The sequence below is a fragment of the Pangasianodon hypophthalmus genome, chromosome 19 (assembly GCF_027358585.1).
Source record: "Pangasianodon hypophthalmus isolate fPanHyp1 chromosome 19, fPanHyp1.pri, whole genome shotgun sequence".
NCBI classification, from domain to species: Eukaryota; Metazoa; Chordata; class Actinopteri; order Siluriformes; family Pangasiidae; genus Pangasianodon; species Pangasianodon hypophthalmus.
The window spans coordinates 20,114,577-20,129,459 of record NC_069728.1 but is presented as its reverse complement, the minus strand read 5'-3'; the positions used below and the strand labels follow the sequence as shown (position 1 = coordinate 20,129,459).

Here is a 14,883-nt window from a genome sequence, read left to right as displayed (position 1 = left end):
ACACTAGAGTTTCTACACAATGGGCTTTACCATCGATCATTAAATTATATATTTAATGACATGTTCTTACCATCTATCAAAGCCTCACTTTTCATGTGTTAATTAACTTCTAACCACATCAATGCACTTACCTTTTTAAGTTTCATGTGCAGTGTTATTTCATGACATTAACAGCATTTGACATGTAAATTATTCACAGTAGTTAAGTACTTAGCATTTCTAGCTAAGTCCCAGCATTTCTAACATAATGAATAAATGTAGTGCGTGATTTCTGCTTGTGTAACTCCAATTACTAACTGATGCCTTTGTATGTATATTTCAGTTTCACTCCTTTCATGCAAATTAAACACCTCAACATCACGTCGTGGTCCGGGGGTCACTGTGTGGAGGAGTGGAAGTTACTGGATAGCTGAGTGAGGTAGCCAGTGAGGCCAGTACACTTCCAGTTTCAAGTTTGGTGATGTTGGGGAAAGGGTTGTTATTGTCAGTGGAGGAGACAGAAAGCCTTATTGATAAATAAAATCACACTTTGCTAGGACTGGAGCAACTTTACTGTAATGAGCTGACTCTTGTGCTGTGAGTGTTTGTACTGAGAACATTAAAAAATACACACGTCTCATGTCGGCCTCCGTGGCTAAAATCTTCTTACACCAGAACAGCTCCTCATTTGCAGGGATTCCTCCATGATGACATGTTGCTTGAGTGATGGTATCATATGAAACTAATAAAAAAGAATAAAAGGATGAACCTCCAGCAAAGTTGCATATGCATAAGTGACGTATAGAATTGCAGAAGTGATCCATTGCTCAGAATTAATTCCTCTGTGTCAAAGCAAACCTGAGATTATGAGCCTCGTCCCCAAACAAGCCTAGAAGCAGTCATGAGAGTGGACTCAAGTGTTGAGGCCAAGTGTGAAAACGCTCTTAACACATTTGTAGAAGTGTTACTGGCTGCAGCAGCTCTCTCACATCATGCAGTTGTTTTAGTTTAACAGAAATAGCATTGTGGTTTCTGAGTTTCTGAGACCAAGTGTTTTAATCAGCAGCTCACACTGACTTATTTTGGGTCACTTCAACAGTCCAAACGTCTTTGTGTTAGAACCTCAGGCTGACACACAAGAGCTAGAGTTCATTAATTAAAATGTCTCGAAAAATATCATGTAGAATGTTAAGAGCACTATTTATTCAAACTGTGCTACAGACTGTGCTCTGTCTATGTAAGGCCTGTTATCCACCCTAAAGGACATAAAACAGAGAAAGAATTGGTAATAATTAAAGCATAATCTCACAGCTTTTGGTATATATGAATCCTTTAATGATTAACCTGTATAAAACATATCAAAAATCTTCAAACTTATTCATGCAAAACGTTTAGACACAGTACTGCTACAGTCTATGAGTCTGGCAGTTTCAGCACCTTTGATGTGGTAAAAACCTTAATGGCCTCACGCTGGTGTTTGGTTTGAGACGTTTGTCCTCTAGTTTCCATCTCACACCAGAGAGTGTGTGTCAGTGTTAATGGAAACAGCACTGTGGTTTAAAGTGAGAGATATAAACTAAAGGGTTTGATTATTTCTTTATCAGGGCTGTTAGAGATGTTAGACTTTTATAAATCCAGTGGTTCTGACCGAGATGGAGGTGTGGTAGCACACAGCAGGCACTTCAGGTCTAGAAATATAGTGCATTCTTACGTGCAGTCCATACCACCACCAAAGAGATCGGGACCAGATTTTATAAAAATTCATATTATATTAAGTTTTTTTCTTAGGTCACACTGTTTGTATTTTTCAGTGTGTGTGGTGTATTCATGGCTCAGGCTCGGTGTTTCATAGATGTAGCAGCCCATCCCTCCAGTGTTCACACCTAAACACACTCACACACACACAGACACACACACACACACAGACACACACACACACAAAGAGTAAAGCCTGGTTTAAACTTCTGTGTTAACACGTATTTGTGTCTTTGTGTCGTGATACTGAGGGGAGGATTATGGGTAAATGTGGCACGCAGAGATGTGCTAGCGCAGTCCAGTTTTATAAAGCACAGTCTCTAGCACAATTTGAATAATCATTGCCTTCAACATTCTACATGATATTTTTAGAGACATATTAATAAATGATCTCCAGCTCTTTTGTGTGTCAGCCTGAGATTCTAACACAAAGACATTTGGACTGTTGAAGTGATCCAAAATAATTCTGTATGAGCTGCTGATTAAAACACTCGGTACCAGAAACTCAGAAACCACAATGCTATTTCTGTTAAACTGAAACAACTGCATGATGTGAGAGAGCTGCTGCAGCCAGTAACACTTCTACAAATGCGTTAAGAGCGTTTTCACACTTGGCCTCTACACTTGAGTCCACTCTCATGACTGCTTCTAGGCTTGTTTGGGGGCGGGGCTCATAATCCCAGGTTTGCTTTCACACAGAGGAATTAATTCTGAGCCATGGATCACTTCTGCAATTCCATACATCACTTATGCATATGCAACTTTGCTGGAGGTTCATCCTTTTATTATTTTTTTCAATAAGTTTCATTTGGTAGCAGCACTCATGCAGCATGTCATCATGGAGCAATCCCTGCAAATGAGGAGCTGTTCTGGTGTAAGAAGATTTTAGCCACGGAGGCCGACATGACGTGTGTATTTTTTAATGTTCTGCGTACAAACACTCACAGCACAAGGGTGAGCTCCTTACAGTAAAGTTGCTCCAGTCCTAGCAAAGTGTGGTTTTATTTATCAATAAGGCGTTCTGTCTCGTCCACTGACAATAACAACCCTTTGCCCAACATCACCAAACTTGAAACTGGAAGTGTACTGGCCTCACTGGCTACCTCACTCAACTATCCAGTAAGTTCCACTCCTCCACACAGTGACCCCCGGACCACGACGTAATGTTGAGGTGTTTAATTTGCATGAAAGGAGTGAAAGTGAAGCATACATACAAAGGTGTCGGAAAGTAATTGGAGTTACACAAGCATAAATCACACACTACATTCATTCATGCTAATATTATAAATGCTGGGACTTAGCTAGAAATGCTAAGTACTTAACTACTGTGACTAATTTACATGTCAAATGCTGTTAATGTCATGAACTAACACTGAACATGAAACTTAAAAGGGTGAGTGCATTGAAGTGATTAGAAAGTTAATTAACACATGAAACGTGTGGCTTTGATAGATGGTAAGAACGGGTCTTTAAATATATAATTTAATGATCGATGGTAAATCTGTTGTGTAGAAACTCTAGTGTGTGTATATGCAGGGTTTTACGGTAACCACTAAGCACATCGAGGAAAAAAGCTGTCACTCCTCTTTTTATAATTAAACGTTAAAACTATGAATTTATAGGCAAACTTTCTTATTAACTGCTGTATGCAACATCTTTTTAAAAAGAAATAAAGAACAAAAGTAACCCTTTCTGCTGTAACCTTTCTAGTGTCTACATCTTAAATAATACAGATGAGTTTTTTTCCCTCAAGTGTCTGATGGTTGCCGTAAAACCCTGTATAAACGCTCACTCCAGTTTCTACCTTAGACAAATGATTTGTGAAAGGACCATACTGAAACTGTACTGCGTCCCGCTCCCCCACAGCGGGATTACACATTATTCCTCTTTAGGGTTGTTAGATCTGCTGACCTAAAAGCACTTCATTAAACTTCTTCTATCAGAGAGGTTCCAGCACACAGGACTGATAGAGCTCCAGTATATCATATCTGTAAAGTCATGTGACTTATCACAGCATCAGAATAGACAAGAATTCACTGTGAGCTTCACATCTCCTTACAGCTAATGGACCAATCAAATCAGTCCACAGCTTCAAAACATCCAATCAGGTGTCAGTTTGGATCTGGTTTTCTACTGAACACACAAGTTCATTACCTCACTTTGTCTAAACAGGAACGATGATCACACTCTTTGTCGCTCTTTACTCTCTGCTTTGTCTCTGCACAGCTGGTGAGTAACATTTTTAAAACTTTCATTTAAAATAGAAATATTACATATTTAACTAATTTACTGACATCATTAAACATTAAACATTAACCACTTTTTTACAGCAAAAACTTCTGACATCAAGGAGCTTCACGTGAAAACAGTAAAGCGTGGAGAAAATGTAACTATGGGGTGTAACTTTAACATCAAAAACAAAGATAATTTATTTTGGTACAGACAGAGTTTTGGAAAATTGCCTAAGTTTTTTGCAAAACCATACAGAGGCACTTTGGGCTACACATTTGATGAGGGATTTAATGATAGCCGCTTCAGTATTACTGTAAATGCCCATAAGTTTGATCTCAAAATTAAAGAAATAAGAGAAGATGATGGAGGAGATTATTTCTGTATAGAAGTTGATGGAAGTTTACTAAAGTTCACATCTGGAACACGTCTGCAATTTGAAGGTAAACAGTTTTACTCTGATAACCTGCTAATTCCAGATCAACACTTTAACCAGAATTATGTACACATATGCATTAAATGTTGAATATTTCACTTTATTCATATTTAGTATCATTTCTGTTCATTTGCTGCTTTTCCATTTTATTTGTAAAGGTAAAGAGATGAAACCCTGTCCTACACCTGGAACGGTTAACAAGAACACAGATTCTGGTACACTCCAGGGTTCAGACAGCAGCGATGGAAAAGGTAAGAGTTGTGATCAAATAAGCTTCCTTTCACTTTCTATAACAGAATTTTCTCTAGTTAAAACCTTTTCCTGTTAATAAATCATCCAATATTGTAAAGTATTTTTTCTGTGTACTCCATTATGTACTTTAGCTTCTGATGTTTTTTAAAACAATTTATTTTTCCATACAGGTTGTACTGATCAGATGCATGTGCTGTTCTGGCTCTCCATTGTTAGAGTTGGAGTTCTTGCCTTCATGATTATTGTCTTTCCAATAATCCACCTTGTTTTCAAATTAAGATCAGATTAGAAATTCAAAAACAAATGGAAGAAATACTGATTTTAGAAAACAATGTGTTAGATTTAACTAGAGCTAATTGCTTATATTGGCTGTATACTGGAATGACTTTGGTCTACCTGTAATGTGGAGGTATTTACCAGCTGTACTTACAGCTGCATTTAAGGGCTCCTGAGTGGCGCAGTAGAAAATCGTTCACCCTATCGTCTCGAGATCTAATCCCGAAGATGCCACAACCATCTGTGGCTTGGAGTCCAAGAGAGCAAAATTGTCCGTGCTCTCGGGGAGGGAGGGACATACTCTCTCTCCCCTGTCAATCACAGCAACACTATCCAATCATGGGCATCTGTGAGTGTGTTATTCCGCACCCTGATGTTGCATGATCAGCAGTTCAAAAAGATGCAGCTGGCTGGCTTCACATGTCTCGGAGATAGCACGTGATATCCTTCGCCCTGCCTGGTTGGTAGCTGTTGTGTGACAGGGGAGACCTAACTGGAGGGAGGGAATTGCTCATGAACAAATTAGAGAGGAAGTCATGGAACAATACAAAAAATGCATTTAATAAAAAAAAAATCTAAAATGAATATACAAAGCAGTAGTCCTCTTTATTTCTAAGATTTTTTTTTATAACTTCAAAGATAACATCATATTTTCCACATCACATCATGTACATGTTTGAGAGTCCAGGGAGGTGTATTAGACATATCAGATACAACAAATTAAGAAAACGATGTTCTCCAGTTTTTAATAATATGAGTCATGCTGTAAATCATGTAAAATAAAAATGAAATATAAATAATAACTTGGCACTTCATCAGTCATTAATATACTTTTTTTTATCCATTTTAATATTTAGTATTTGGAATTTAATTTCAGTTTAAGCAGTCGAATCTCATCAGTAACGCAGTAACCACACGTTTTTTATATTTAGTCCTCTTACAATTTAAGCCCCTTAATATTAATCGAACTATTATAGAAATATTGTAACCATAAAATATTAACCACAAAATGTGTACTCAGATTTGATAATATTTAATCCTCAATGGTATAGATGTATGGATCCGGTATAGTGCACAAGGTGACACAGAGGCCTGAAAGTGATCTATATGACCTTAGATAGGAATGGGTAGCCTGCAGGAAATGTATAACACGGAGGCCTGAAAGCGCCCTATATGAACTTACATAGGCAGTGGTAGCCTCCTAAGTGGGGAGAGCAGGAACAAGCTGTAAATTTAAGTGAGAAAGGCTGCCTTAAACCATAACATTAGCATATATGGGAATGTTGGGTCTTGTGAAAAACAGGATGTGTAAGCTTTTTCATGTCAGTGTATATAGGAATGTCCTTCAGAAGAGTTGGGGAGCTTTTGTCTGCAGACAACTGCTCAGCTTAATTCTGGAAAGAATAAAGTCTAATGGCGTCAACAACCAGGCTCTCCAGAGTGATCTTTGATCTGCATGAATCGCTACAACAACATACGTAATTTAAAACACGTAATCATGCATTATAGTTACTGATTTACTGACTACAATTGGGAAAAATGAAAGCGGTGGTCTCGGGTTTGCTTCATCTGAACCCTGGTCTGGACTGCATTGTGTGTGGAAGCTATCAGCGCCGTGTTGCAGCCGAGTAATGTGATTGGTTCAACTTGTCACCTGTTTCAAGTTTAGTGATGATGGGAAAATGGTCAGTTCCCCTTCAGGAACTTGAGCTGCGTCACGAAACGCTATGGGAACGCCCCCGCGTGACTTCGCTCTGAATCACGTGTCTAATCCGTCCAATGGATGGGCGAGACGTCACGGGCGGGGTGACGTAGCGACCCGGAAGCATAAAAGCCCGAGCGGCAAGCCCCGCGTTAGCTTCCTGTTTTCAGCAAGCGCTCTATGTTTATTGTCTGTCTATTTTCTGTCTGGTTTGTGTTTTATCATTGGCATGCCTAAAGCCAAGGATAAGACGAAGGGCGAGGGCGGGCAGCGCTTCAGGCTGTGTGTTCCTCCCTGTCCGCGATTTATTACGGGCGGGGATACACACAGTCTGTGCGTTGCCTGTTTGGGACCGGAACACGCTCAGTCGGCTCTCGAGGGAGCCGGCTGCGCACATTGCGAGCGTTTACCGCTGCGCACTCTCCGCTCCCGCTGGGCTCTCTTTGAGGAGGGAGCCCTCACTAGCGTGCCTCGCGGTGCCGGTCCCGCTTCTGCCGAGGCAGAGCGGCGGTTGCGCTCATGGGGCTCGCAGATGGACCTGGCGGAGGGAATGGAGACGGGCCCGTCCCTTTCTCCTTCCTCACCCTCCAGGTCCTCTGTCCCCTCCCTGGGCTCGGAAGCACGCTCTGCGGTTTCTTCCCCCCGGGGAGCGGAATCGGCACTCCACCTATCCTCCTCCGAGGAGGTCGATGTGGAGAGCGTCGACCCTGAGCCGCAGTCTCCTCAATACGGGGAGCTGCTCGAGGTGGTTACGCGGGCAGTCACTAAGCTTAGCATTGACTGGCCCGCTGAGTCACTAGAGCCTCAGGGCTCTAGACTGGAGGAGCGTTTTTTGCGCAGTAAAATAATTGCCTGCCCTTTTTTCTGGACCTCCACACTGAGGTGTCGAGGTCCTGGAATAGGCCGTTTTCAGCCCGGTTGTTCAGCCCCACTTCTTCCCATTACGCTAATGTGGCGGGGCTGGACTACTCCGGCTACAGGGCGATGCCCAGGGTTGAACAGACGCTAGCCAGCTATCTGTCCCCTGCTGCTGCATCGTCCCTGAAGGCTCCGGCGTTGCCTTCCAAGCCGCTGCAGACCACCTCAGCGCTGGTAGGCAAGGCGTACACGGCAGCAGGTCAGGCCGGTGCGTGTCTGCACACCATGGCGGTGTTACAGGCGTACCAGGCTGACCTGCTTAAAGAGCTGGGTGAGCAGGGGGAGAGTACGTCTGAGCAGGTAGCTGAGCTCAGGCGGGCCGCTGATCTGTCCCTCCGCGCCACCAAGGAGACCGCCCGTGCTATCGGTCGGTCTATGGCAGTCCTGGTGGCGGCGGAGAGGCATCTCTGGCTGACCCTGTCCGATATGACAGGGTCGTGCTCATGGACGCCCCGCTTACTCCCTCGGGCCTGTTTGGCGACGCGGTAGACTCCGTCGTCGAGAGATACCAGCAGGCCCGTGCTCAGGCGGCGGCGTTCCAGCGGTTCCTCCCCCGTCGCTCTCTAGCTTGTGGGGCTGCCGGGCGGGGGCAGCCCCCTCCGTGTACGGCCCCCTCCTACAGGGAGGCCCAAAAGCAGAGCGTCGCCTCCCGTGCTCCCCCGAGGCGGGAGCAGGAGTCGCGACGACGCTCTGGGCCCGGCCCTTCGGGCACTAAGGCGGATCTGAGGACCGTCCTCATGTCCAGAAGGGCCGCGGCTAAGAAGCCCTGATGGTTTTGGCCCAGGGCTTCCGAGGGCGGGCCCCTCTGGGGCGACGCGGCGTACACCTCATCTTACGGTGCCCAGGTCCCCCCAGTGCCCTCAGGAGGCCGATCTGCCAACCCTGCCACCTATGGTGCATCAGGGCGCAGCGGTCTCCGGCGAGCGCCTCTCCCAGTTCTCGCCCGGCAACGTAGCGGGTCTGGGAGGCTCGCGGCCTCTCCTGAGGCCTTCGCAGCGGTTAGCTCATTTCCCCCATGTCGGTTCGCCGCCTCAGGGCACCCAGCTAACCGCTTCTATTACACCAGAGGTCAGTCTCGAGAGACTGATTCCCTTAGTGAGCTTTCTGGCAGCGTGGAAACTTCTGCCGAATGTGTCTCATTGGGTCCTGCGTACTGTAGAAAGAGGCTACCGAATTCAGTTCGGCTCGCCTCCACCTCGTTTTTCTGGGGTTCTTCCCACTGTGGTGGGCCCCGAGCAGGCTCTGGTATTGGAGCAGGAAGTACGTACTCTCCTGAGGAAGGAGGCGATCGAGGTGATCCCTCCTCACAACAGATAGTCAGGGTTCTACAGCCGGTACTTCATTATTCCCAAGAAGGGGGGAGGGCTGCGTCCCATTTTGGACTTGCGGCAATTGAACCTCTCAGTCGCTCGAATGAAGTTCAGGATGCTTACGGTCACTCAGGTCGTGTCTCAGATCAGGTCCGAGGACTGGTTCGTCACGATCGACCTAAAAGATGCGTATTTCCACATCTCCATCCTTCCCCCGCACAGGAAGTTCCTGTGGTTCGCTTTCGGGGGCGAAGCTTACCAGTATCGGGTTCTTCCCTTCGGCCTAGCACTCTCACCCCGCACCTTCACGAAGTGCGTGGATGCTGCCCTGGCTCCTATGTGACTACAGGGCATCCGCATACTGAACTATATCGACGACTGGTTGATTTTAGCTCATTCAGAGCAGATGGCGGCTCGGCATCGAGATACCGTTCTCGCCCATATGAAGGAACTGGGGTTAAGACTAAACGCCGAGAAAAGCGTGCTTTCTCCACCTCAGAGAACCGCTTATCTAGGCGTCGTGTGGGATTCGACCACGATGCAGGCACGTTTGTCTCCTGCTCGGATCGAGTCGGTCCTCACAGCGGTCGCGAGAGCGAAAGTAGGCCGGTCACTCACTGTAAAGCAGTTTCAGAGACTGCTGGGCCTATTGGCAGCTGCGTCCAACGTGATACCTTTTGGCCTGCTGCACATGAGACCCCTACAGTGGTGGCTCAAGACCAGGGGTTTTTTCCGAAACAGAGGAAACCCGCTCCGCATGATCAAGGTCACGCGGCGATGCCGCCGTGCCTTAGCTGTGTGGAGAGAACCTGGGTTCTTGTCTCAGGGCCCAGTCCTGGGAGCTCCTGGTCGCCGCGTAGTGCTAGCGACGGATGCGTCCCTCACCGGATGGGGAGCGGTCATGAGTGGCCGTCCTGCCCGTGGTCTGTGGAGCGGCCGCCATCTCACTTGGTACATCAACCGCCTGGAGATGCTGGCCGTGTTTCTAGCTCTGAAACACTTTCTCCCAGACCTAAGAGGCCGCCACGTGTTGGTGCGCACCGACAACACGACGGTGGTCTCTTACATCAACCGCCAGGGAGGTCTGCGTTCGCGCCCCCTTTACAGGCTGGCGCTCCAGATCCTTGTGTGGTCCCAAGGGAACCTCCTCTCATTGAGAGCGGCCTACATCCCTGGTCATCTCAACGTGGGAGCGGACGCCCTGTCGAGGCAGGGGCCGGTGCCCGGGGAATGGAGCCTCCACCCCGAGGTCGTGGAGCTCATATGGCGTATGTTCGGCAGAGCCCAGGTGGATCTGTTTGCGACGCAGGAGACGTCACACTGTCCCCTTTGGTTCTCTCTGATTCATCCAGCTCCTCTTGGACTGGATGCCATGGTACAGCCGTGGCCGAGGCTGCGTCTGTACGCTTTTCCTCCGGTCGCTCTGCTCCCGGGAGTTCTGGAGAGAGTGCGCCGGGACAGAATTCGTCTACTGTTCTATTCGTCACTGAGTATGGTTCTCGGACCTGATTTCCCTCCTAGACGGCTCCCCATGGGAGATTCCGATCAGGAGGGATCTCCTCTCACAGGCGGGGGGCCATCTTCACCCCCGCCCGGAGCTGTGGAAGCTGTGGGTGTGGCCTCTGAGGGGGCACAACTCCGTGCTTCCGGTCTCTCAACCGAGGTTGTGGAGACCATCCTCCAGTCCAGAGCTCCCTCTACGAGGAAACTGTACGCCCTGAAGTGGAACCTTTTCACTTCCTGGTGCGGAGACCGCCAGCTTGACCCTGTTCACTGCCCAGTTGGTACAGTGCTGGAGTTCTTGCAGGCCCGCCTCTCCGCGGGACTGACCCACTCCACCCTGAAGGTGTACGTGGCGGCTATTGTGGCCTGCCATGCCCCTCTCGATGGCCAGTCAGTGGGCAGGCACCCCTGGGTGACACGTTTCCTCCACGGTGCACTGAGGATCAGACCTCCAGCTCGATCTCGGGTCCCCTCGTCGGACCTGGCCGTGGTTTTAGAGGCTCTCTGCAAACCCCCCTTCGAGCCCATAGAGGAGATTTTGGACCGTCTTCTGACGTTGAAAACTGCCTTTCTCTTGGCAATTTCCTCTCTTAGGAGAGTGGGGGATCTTCAGGCCCTCTCGGTGGCCCCTTCCTATTTAGACTTTGCGCCTGGTTTGGCCAAAGCATTCTTGTACCCCTGAGCGGGGTACGTACCGAAAGTCCCCTCCTCGGCACCACGGCCGGTCGTGCTGCAGGCTTTCTGTCCTCCTCCCTTCAGGGAGCCCGACCATCGGAAGCTCAATTGTATGTGTCCAGTGCGAGCACTGGACGGGTACGTCCACAGAACTGCCCTGTGGAGAAAGGCGGACCAGTTGCTTGTTTGCTTTGGTCCCCCTAAGAGGGGTTTTCCTGCTTCTAAGCAGACCCTCAGCCGGTGGATTGTAGAATCCATTTCTCTGGCTTTCGAGTACTCTGGTCTCCCCAGTCCCCTGGGGGTCAAGGCTCACTCTACCCGAGCGGTGGCGGCCTCTAAGGCCTTTCTGGCAGGTGTGTCCTTACCGGACATCTGCAACGCGGCGGGATGGTCCACGCCCCTGACCTTTGCCAAGTTTTATGACCTAGATACCCGAGCCACTCCCGGCTCCTCTGTCCTTGTGCCTTAGGCTTGCCTCCTCCTGGAGGGAGGGACTTGTAAGTCTGGCGGCGTGGGTATACTCGTTCCCATAGCGTTTCGTGACCTAGCTCGAGTTCCTGAAGGGGAGCGTCTCTAGGTTACGTATGTAACCATGGTTCCCCGAGGGAACGAGATGCTGCGTCTCGGTGCCACACTTCCGGCGTCCCTGCGGCGCTTGCTTCATTTTCCAGTAAGCTAACGCGGGGCTCGCCGCTCGGGCTTTTATGCTTCTGGGTTGCTACCTCACCCCGCCCGTGACGTCTCGCCCATCCATTGGACGGATTAGACACGTGATTCAGAGCGCGGTCACGCAGGGGCGTTCCCATAGCGTTTCGTGACGCAGCGTCTCGTTCCCTCGGGGAACCATGGTTACATACGTAACCTGGAGACGACTTTCATAAGACTGGAGCACTGTAATTATCTTACTTTTGTGGTGTGAGTGTTTGTACTGAGAACATACAAAAGAAAACGGCTTCTCTTTTCCAGGTTTCCTGCACAATGCCATGCCATGCTTGTAAACAGTGCTGTTCTTTGTTGCATGTCTGTTGGTACCAAATTAAAATAATAATTAAAACAGCAAATGGATGAACATGAAGTGATGTATGTAAAGGAATTCTTCCATGTGAAGGCAAACCTGCAATTATAAGCCTGCCCCAAACAAGCCCAGAATCAGTCCTGGGTGCAGACTTAATTATTTGGACCAACTGTCAAAGCACTCTTGAAGCATTTGAAGAAGTTTTACTGGCTGCAGCAGCACTTTCTCACATCACACAATGCTTTCACTTTAACAGAAGTAACACTGTGTTTTCAAGCCTCAGACTTAGAAGTTTTAGCCAGCAGCTCACACTGACTTATTTTGTGTCACTTCAACAATCCAAACGTCTTTATGTTAGAAGTAAACACTACAGCACGGGTCAGGAAGCTATCAAAGTCAAGCGAAAGAAACAATCATTAACAGTCTGACATTTTCAGCTCTTAAAATATTCCTTGTAAGTATATATGTGTGACTAGCGGTAGGCAAAGATTCACTTTGGGATGAGGTGGACAGTCACTCAGTTTTCTTTTATTGGACCTGGGATAAACACGACCAAAGGCTGGTTAACATATAGTGGACTGATGTTGCTCGGAGGTTTTAACGACAGAGAGAGATATAAAGCTCTGCTTTGTAATGTCCAGATTCACAAGGTGACCTTGAACATATAGTGGACAGAAACTCAAATTAAAGCATACATTTAGGAAAATTAAATATAAAACACTCATTCCCTCATTACTTCCATCAATTCACATTAATACTGTAATGAATGCTGGGGATTTCTCTTTTGTCTGGCTTTGACCCCGCCTACTTGAGCTTTTACACAGCGTAATCTCTTCCCATTGACGGAGGGCAGAGATTGATTGAACTCACCTGGAGGGAAGGAAATTTAAGAGACGATGTGAGAGGAAAGCGGGGCGTTAGAGTGAACGTGACTGGCTTTTGTGCTCAGGGGAAGAACTGGGACGCTTTTGTGTTGCTCGAGACCATTAGGGTTTGTCCGGCAATGAAGATAGCTAGATAGATTGTATTTTTTGGGTTTAGTTAGATAGTGAGGGGAATTTAGGAGCGCTGGCCACCTGTTCAAGGAGCATTTCAAAGGAAGGTGCTGTTTCAAGAGGACTCATCAGTTTCCCAATAAAAGTGTGCTGCACAGAGGGGACTCATCAGTACCAGTGACGTTGTGATTCTCCAAAAGTCATTGATTGCCGTGACTGTCGGGACGGGAATAAAGGACAGAAGAGCGCATGCTGTCTCTGAGGACGTTGACTCGGCATGGCTGATTCCTTTCCCTAGACCCCGGGGCGGGGTCTTTTTTCCTGGAAAAGGGGAAGTGTTTTATCTTTTAAATTCTCTTTTGTTTGTTGTGTGTATGTATGAGTGTGTATGTTGTATTTGTGATTTTTAATGTTCCTATGAATAACTCTGTGCATGCTGAGCTAGGGGAAGAGCTGATTTTTCCCACTGTGTAACATGCTTAGTGTTTAATCACGATGTTGTTGTGCTGTGTTGGGCGGGGAATGACCACGAGAGTGTAGCGCAGTGCAGTGCTGGAGTGTCACTTGTGTATCGCTGTTTGTTCTAGCGAGGACATATAGAGTTAATGTTTGTCGCACTTATTCAGATGTTTATTTAAATAATGTTTCTATTTTTCCAAATAAAATTGGCAATAAAGTGATCTCTTTGTAAAAAAGAGCTGGTGGTGTGATGTTCCCTCTGTCCTCCATACAAGTCTGGTTAAACTTCTTTAAATAAAAATGGATATTACCAAATAAACCACATACCTGGAATTAGATACCATCGGCTTTATCATTGCAAATATCATACACTGGACCTGACCGACAGAATCTGAATGCTGAAAGATGAAAGAAGTAACATTTTGTGTGATTCAAGCTCTAAACCTGCACCTGAAAACAACCATAATTCATTTTTACTTACAATAGAGCAATCATCAGAGCAACTTACTGACAGCGAGAGATATAAAGCGTAGCACCACCCCACCATATAAGGTATGCAAATATATGCAAATATAGTGGTGCAACAGCCAATGGTAAGTTTTCCCATTTTCGGCATGAATTTATGAGCAATTTATCAATATTCAGAGTGTATTTTTAATTTTAAACATTAGAAGGAAATTATATATTTAATGCCCTGTCATCTATCAAAGCCACCCGTTTCATCTGTTAATTAACTTTCTAATGACCAATGCACATTTGCCCTTTTAATTTTCATATTCCTTGTTATTTCATAACATTATCCATATTTGATTAATTTTTTCATTATAATTTTACATTTTTACATCACATTTTATTTGAACTTGAACATTATAATATATGCATACAATATCATTACATCAAGTTGTGGAATCAGTGACAGTTGCAGGTAAAGTTTCTTTATTTTTGCAAAGACAAACAAATCCAAAATGAGAAGCAGCATCAAAGTCAACAAACAGGCAGAAGTCAGGAGATGTGCAAACAACGTTACTTGGGCAAGAGACAAAGATATAAACCAGAATCCAGAAACGTAGCCATAACCATAAACACTAGAGCACAGAGATAGAAAGCATGGTATAGACAGGTATGTGAGACTGAGAGTGTATTTCACATTGAGCTGTTGAAGTGAGAGTCTTTAAGTAGTGTGACTGTGATTGAGTCCAGGCATGTGCAATCTGAATAATGATGAACATGAGAAAGTACGTGAAGGATGGGTGTTGTAGTCCTGTTTTTAGGCCTGTCTGTGTTACGTGAGCTGGAGGGCACTGCCTCTTCCTTTGTTGATATGACACATTAACATAAGGGGGGCAGTCGTGGCCTAATGGTTAAAGAGTCAAACTTGT

General features: G+C 46.2%; 1 protein-coding gene and 1 pseudogene across 1 annotated transcript; both read left to right on the top strand.

The window, feature by feature from the left end:
* The first annotated feature begins 3,906 nt into the window (after positions 1 to 3,906).
* Positions 3,907 to 5,419, top strand: LOC128321648 (uncharacterized). The gene is made up of 4 exons (XM_053241964.1): positions 3,907 to 3,963; positions 4,065 to 4,406; positions 4,558 to 4,650; positions 4,822 to 5,419. Exons 1-4 carry the CDS (start codon positions 3,912 to 3,914, stop codon positions 4,938 to 4,940), a joined length of 606 nt encoding a protein of 201 aa, XP_053097939.1. The 5' UTR covers positions 3,907 to 3,911; the 3' UTR covers positions 4,941 to 5,419.
* Positions 5,420 to 10,388: 4,969 nt separating this feature from the next.
* On the top strand, positions 10,389 to 11,459 carry LOC128321649 (uncharacterized; annotated as a pseudogene).
* Positions 11,460 to 14,883: the final 3,424 nt, after the last annotated feature.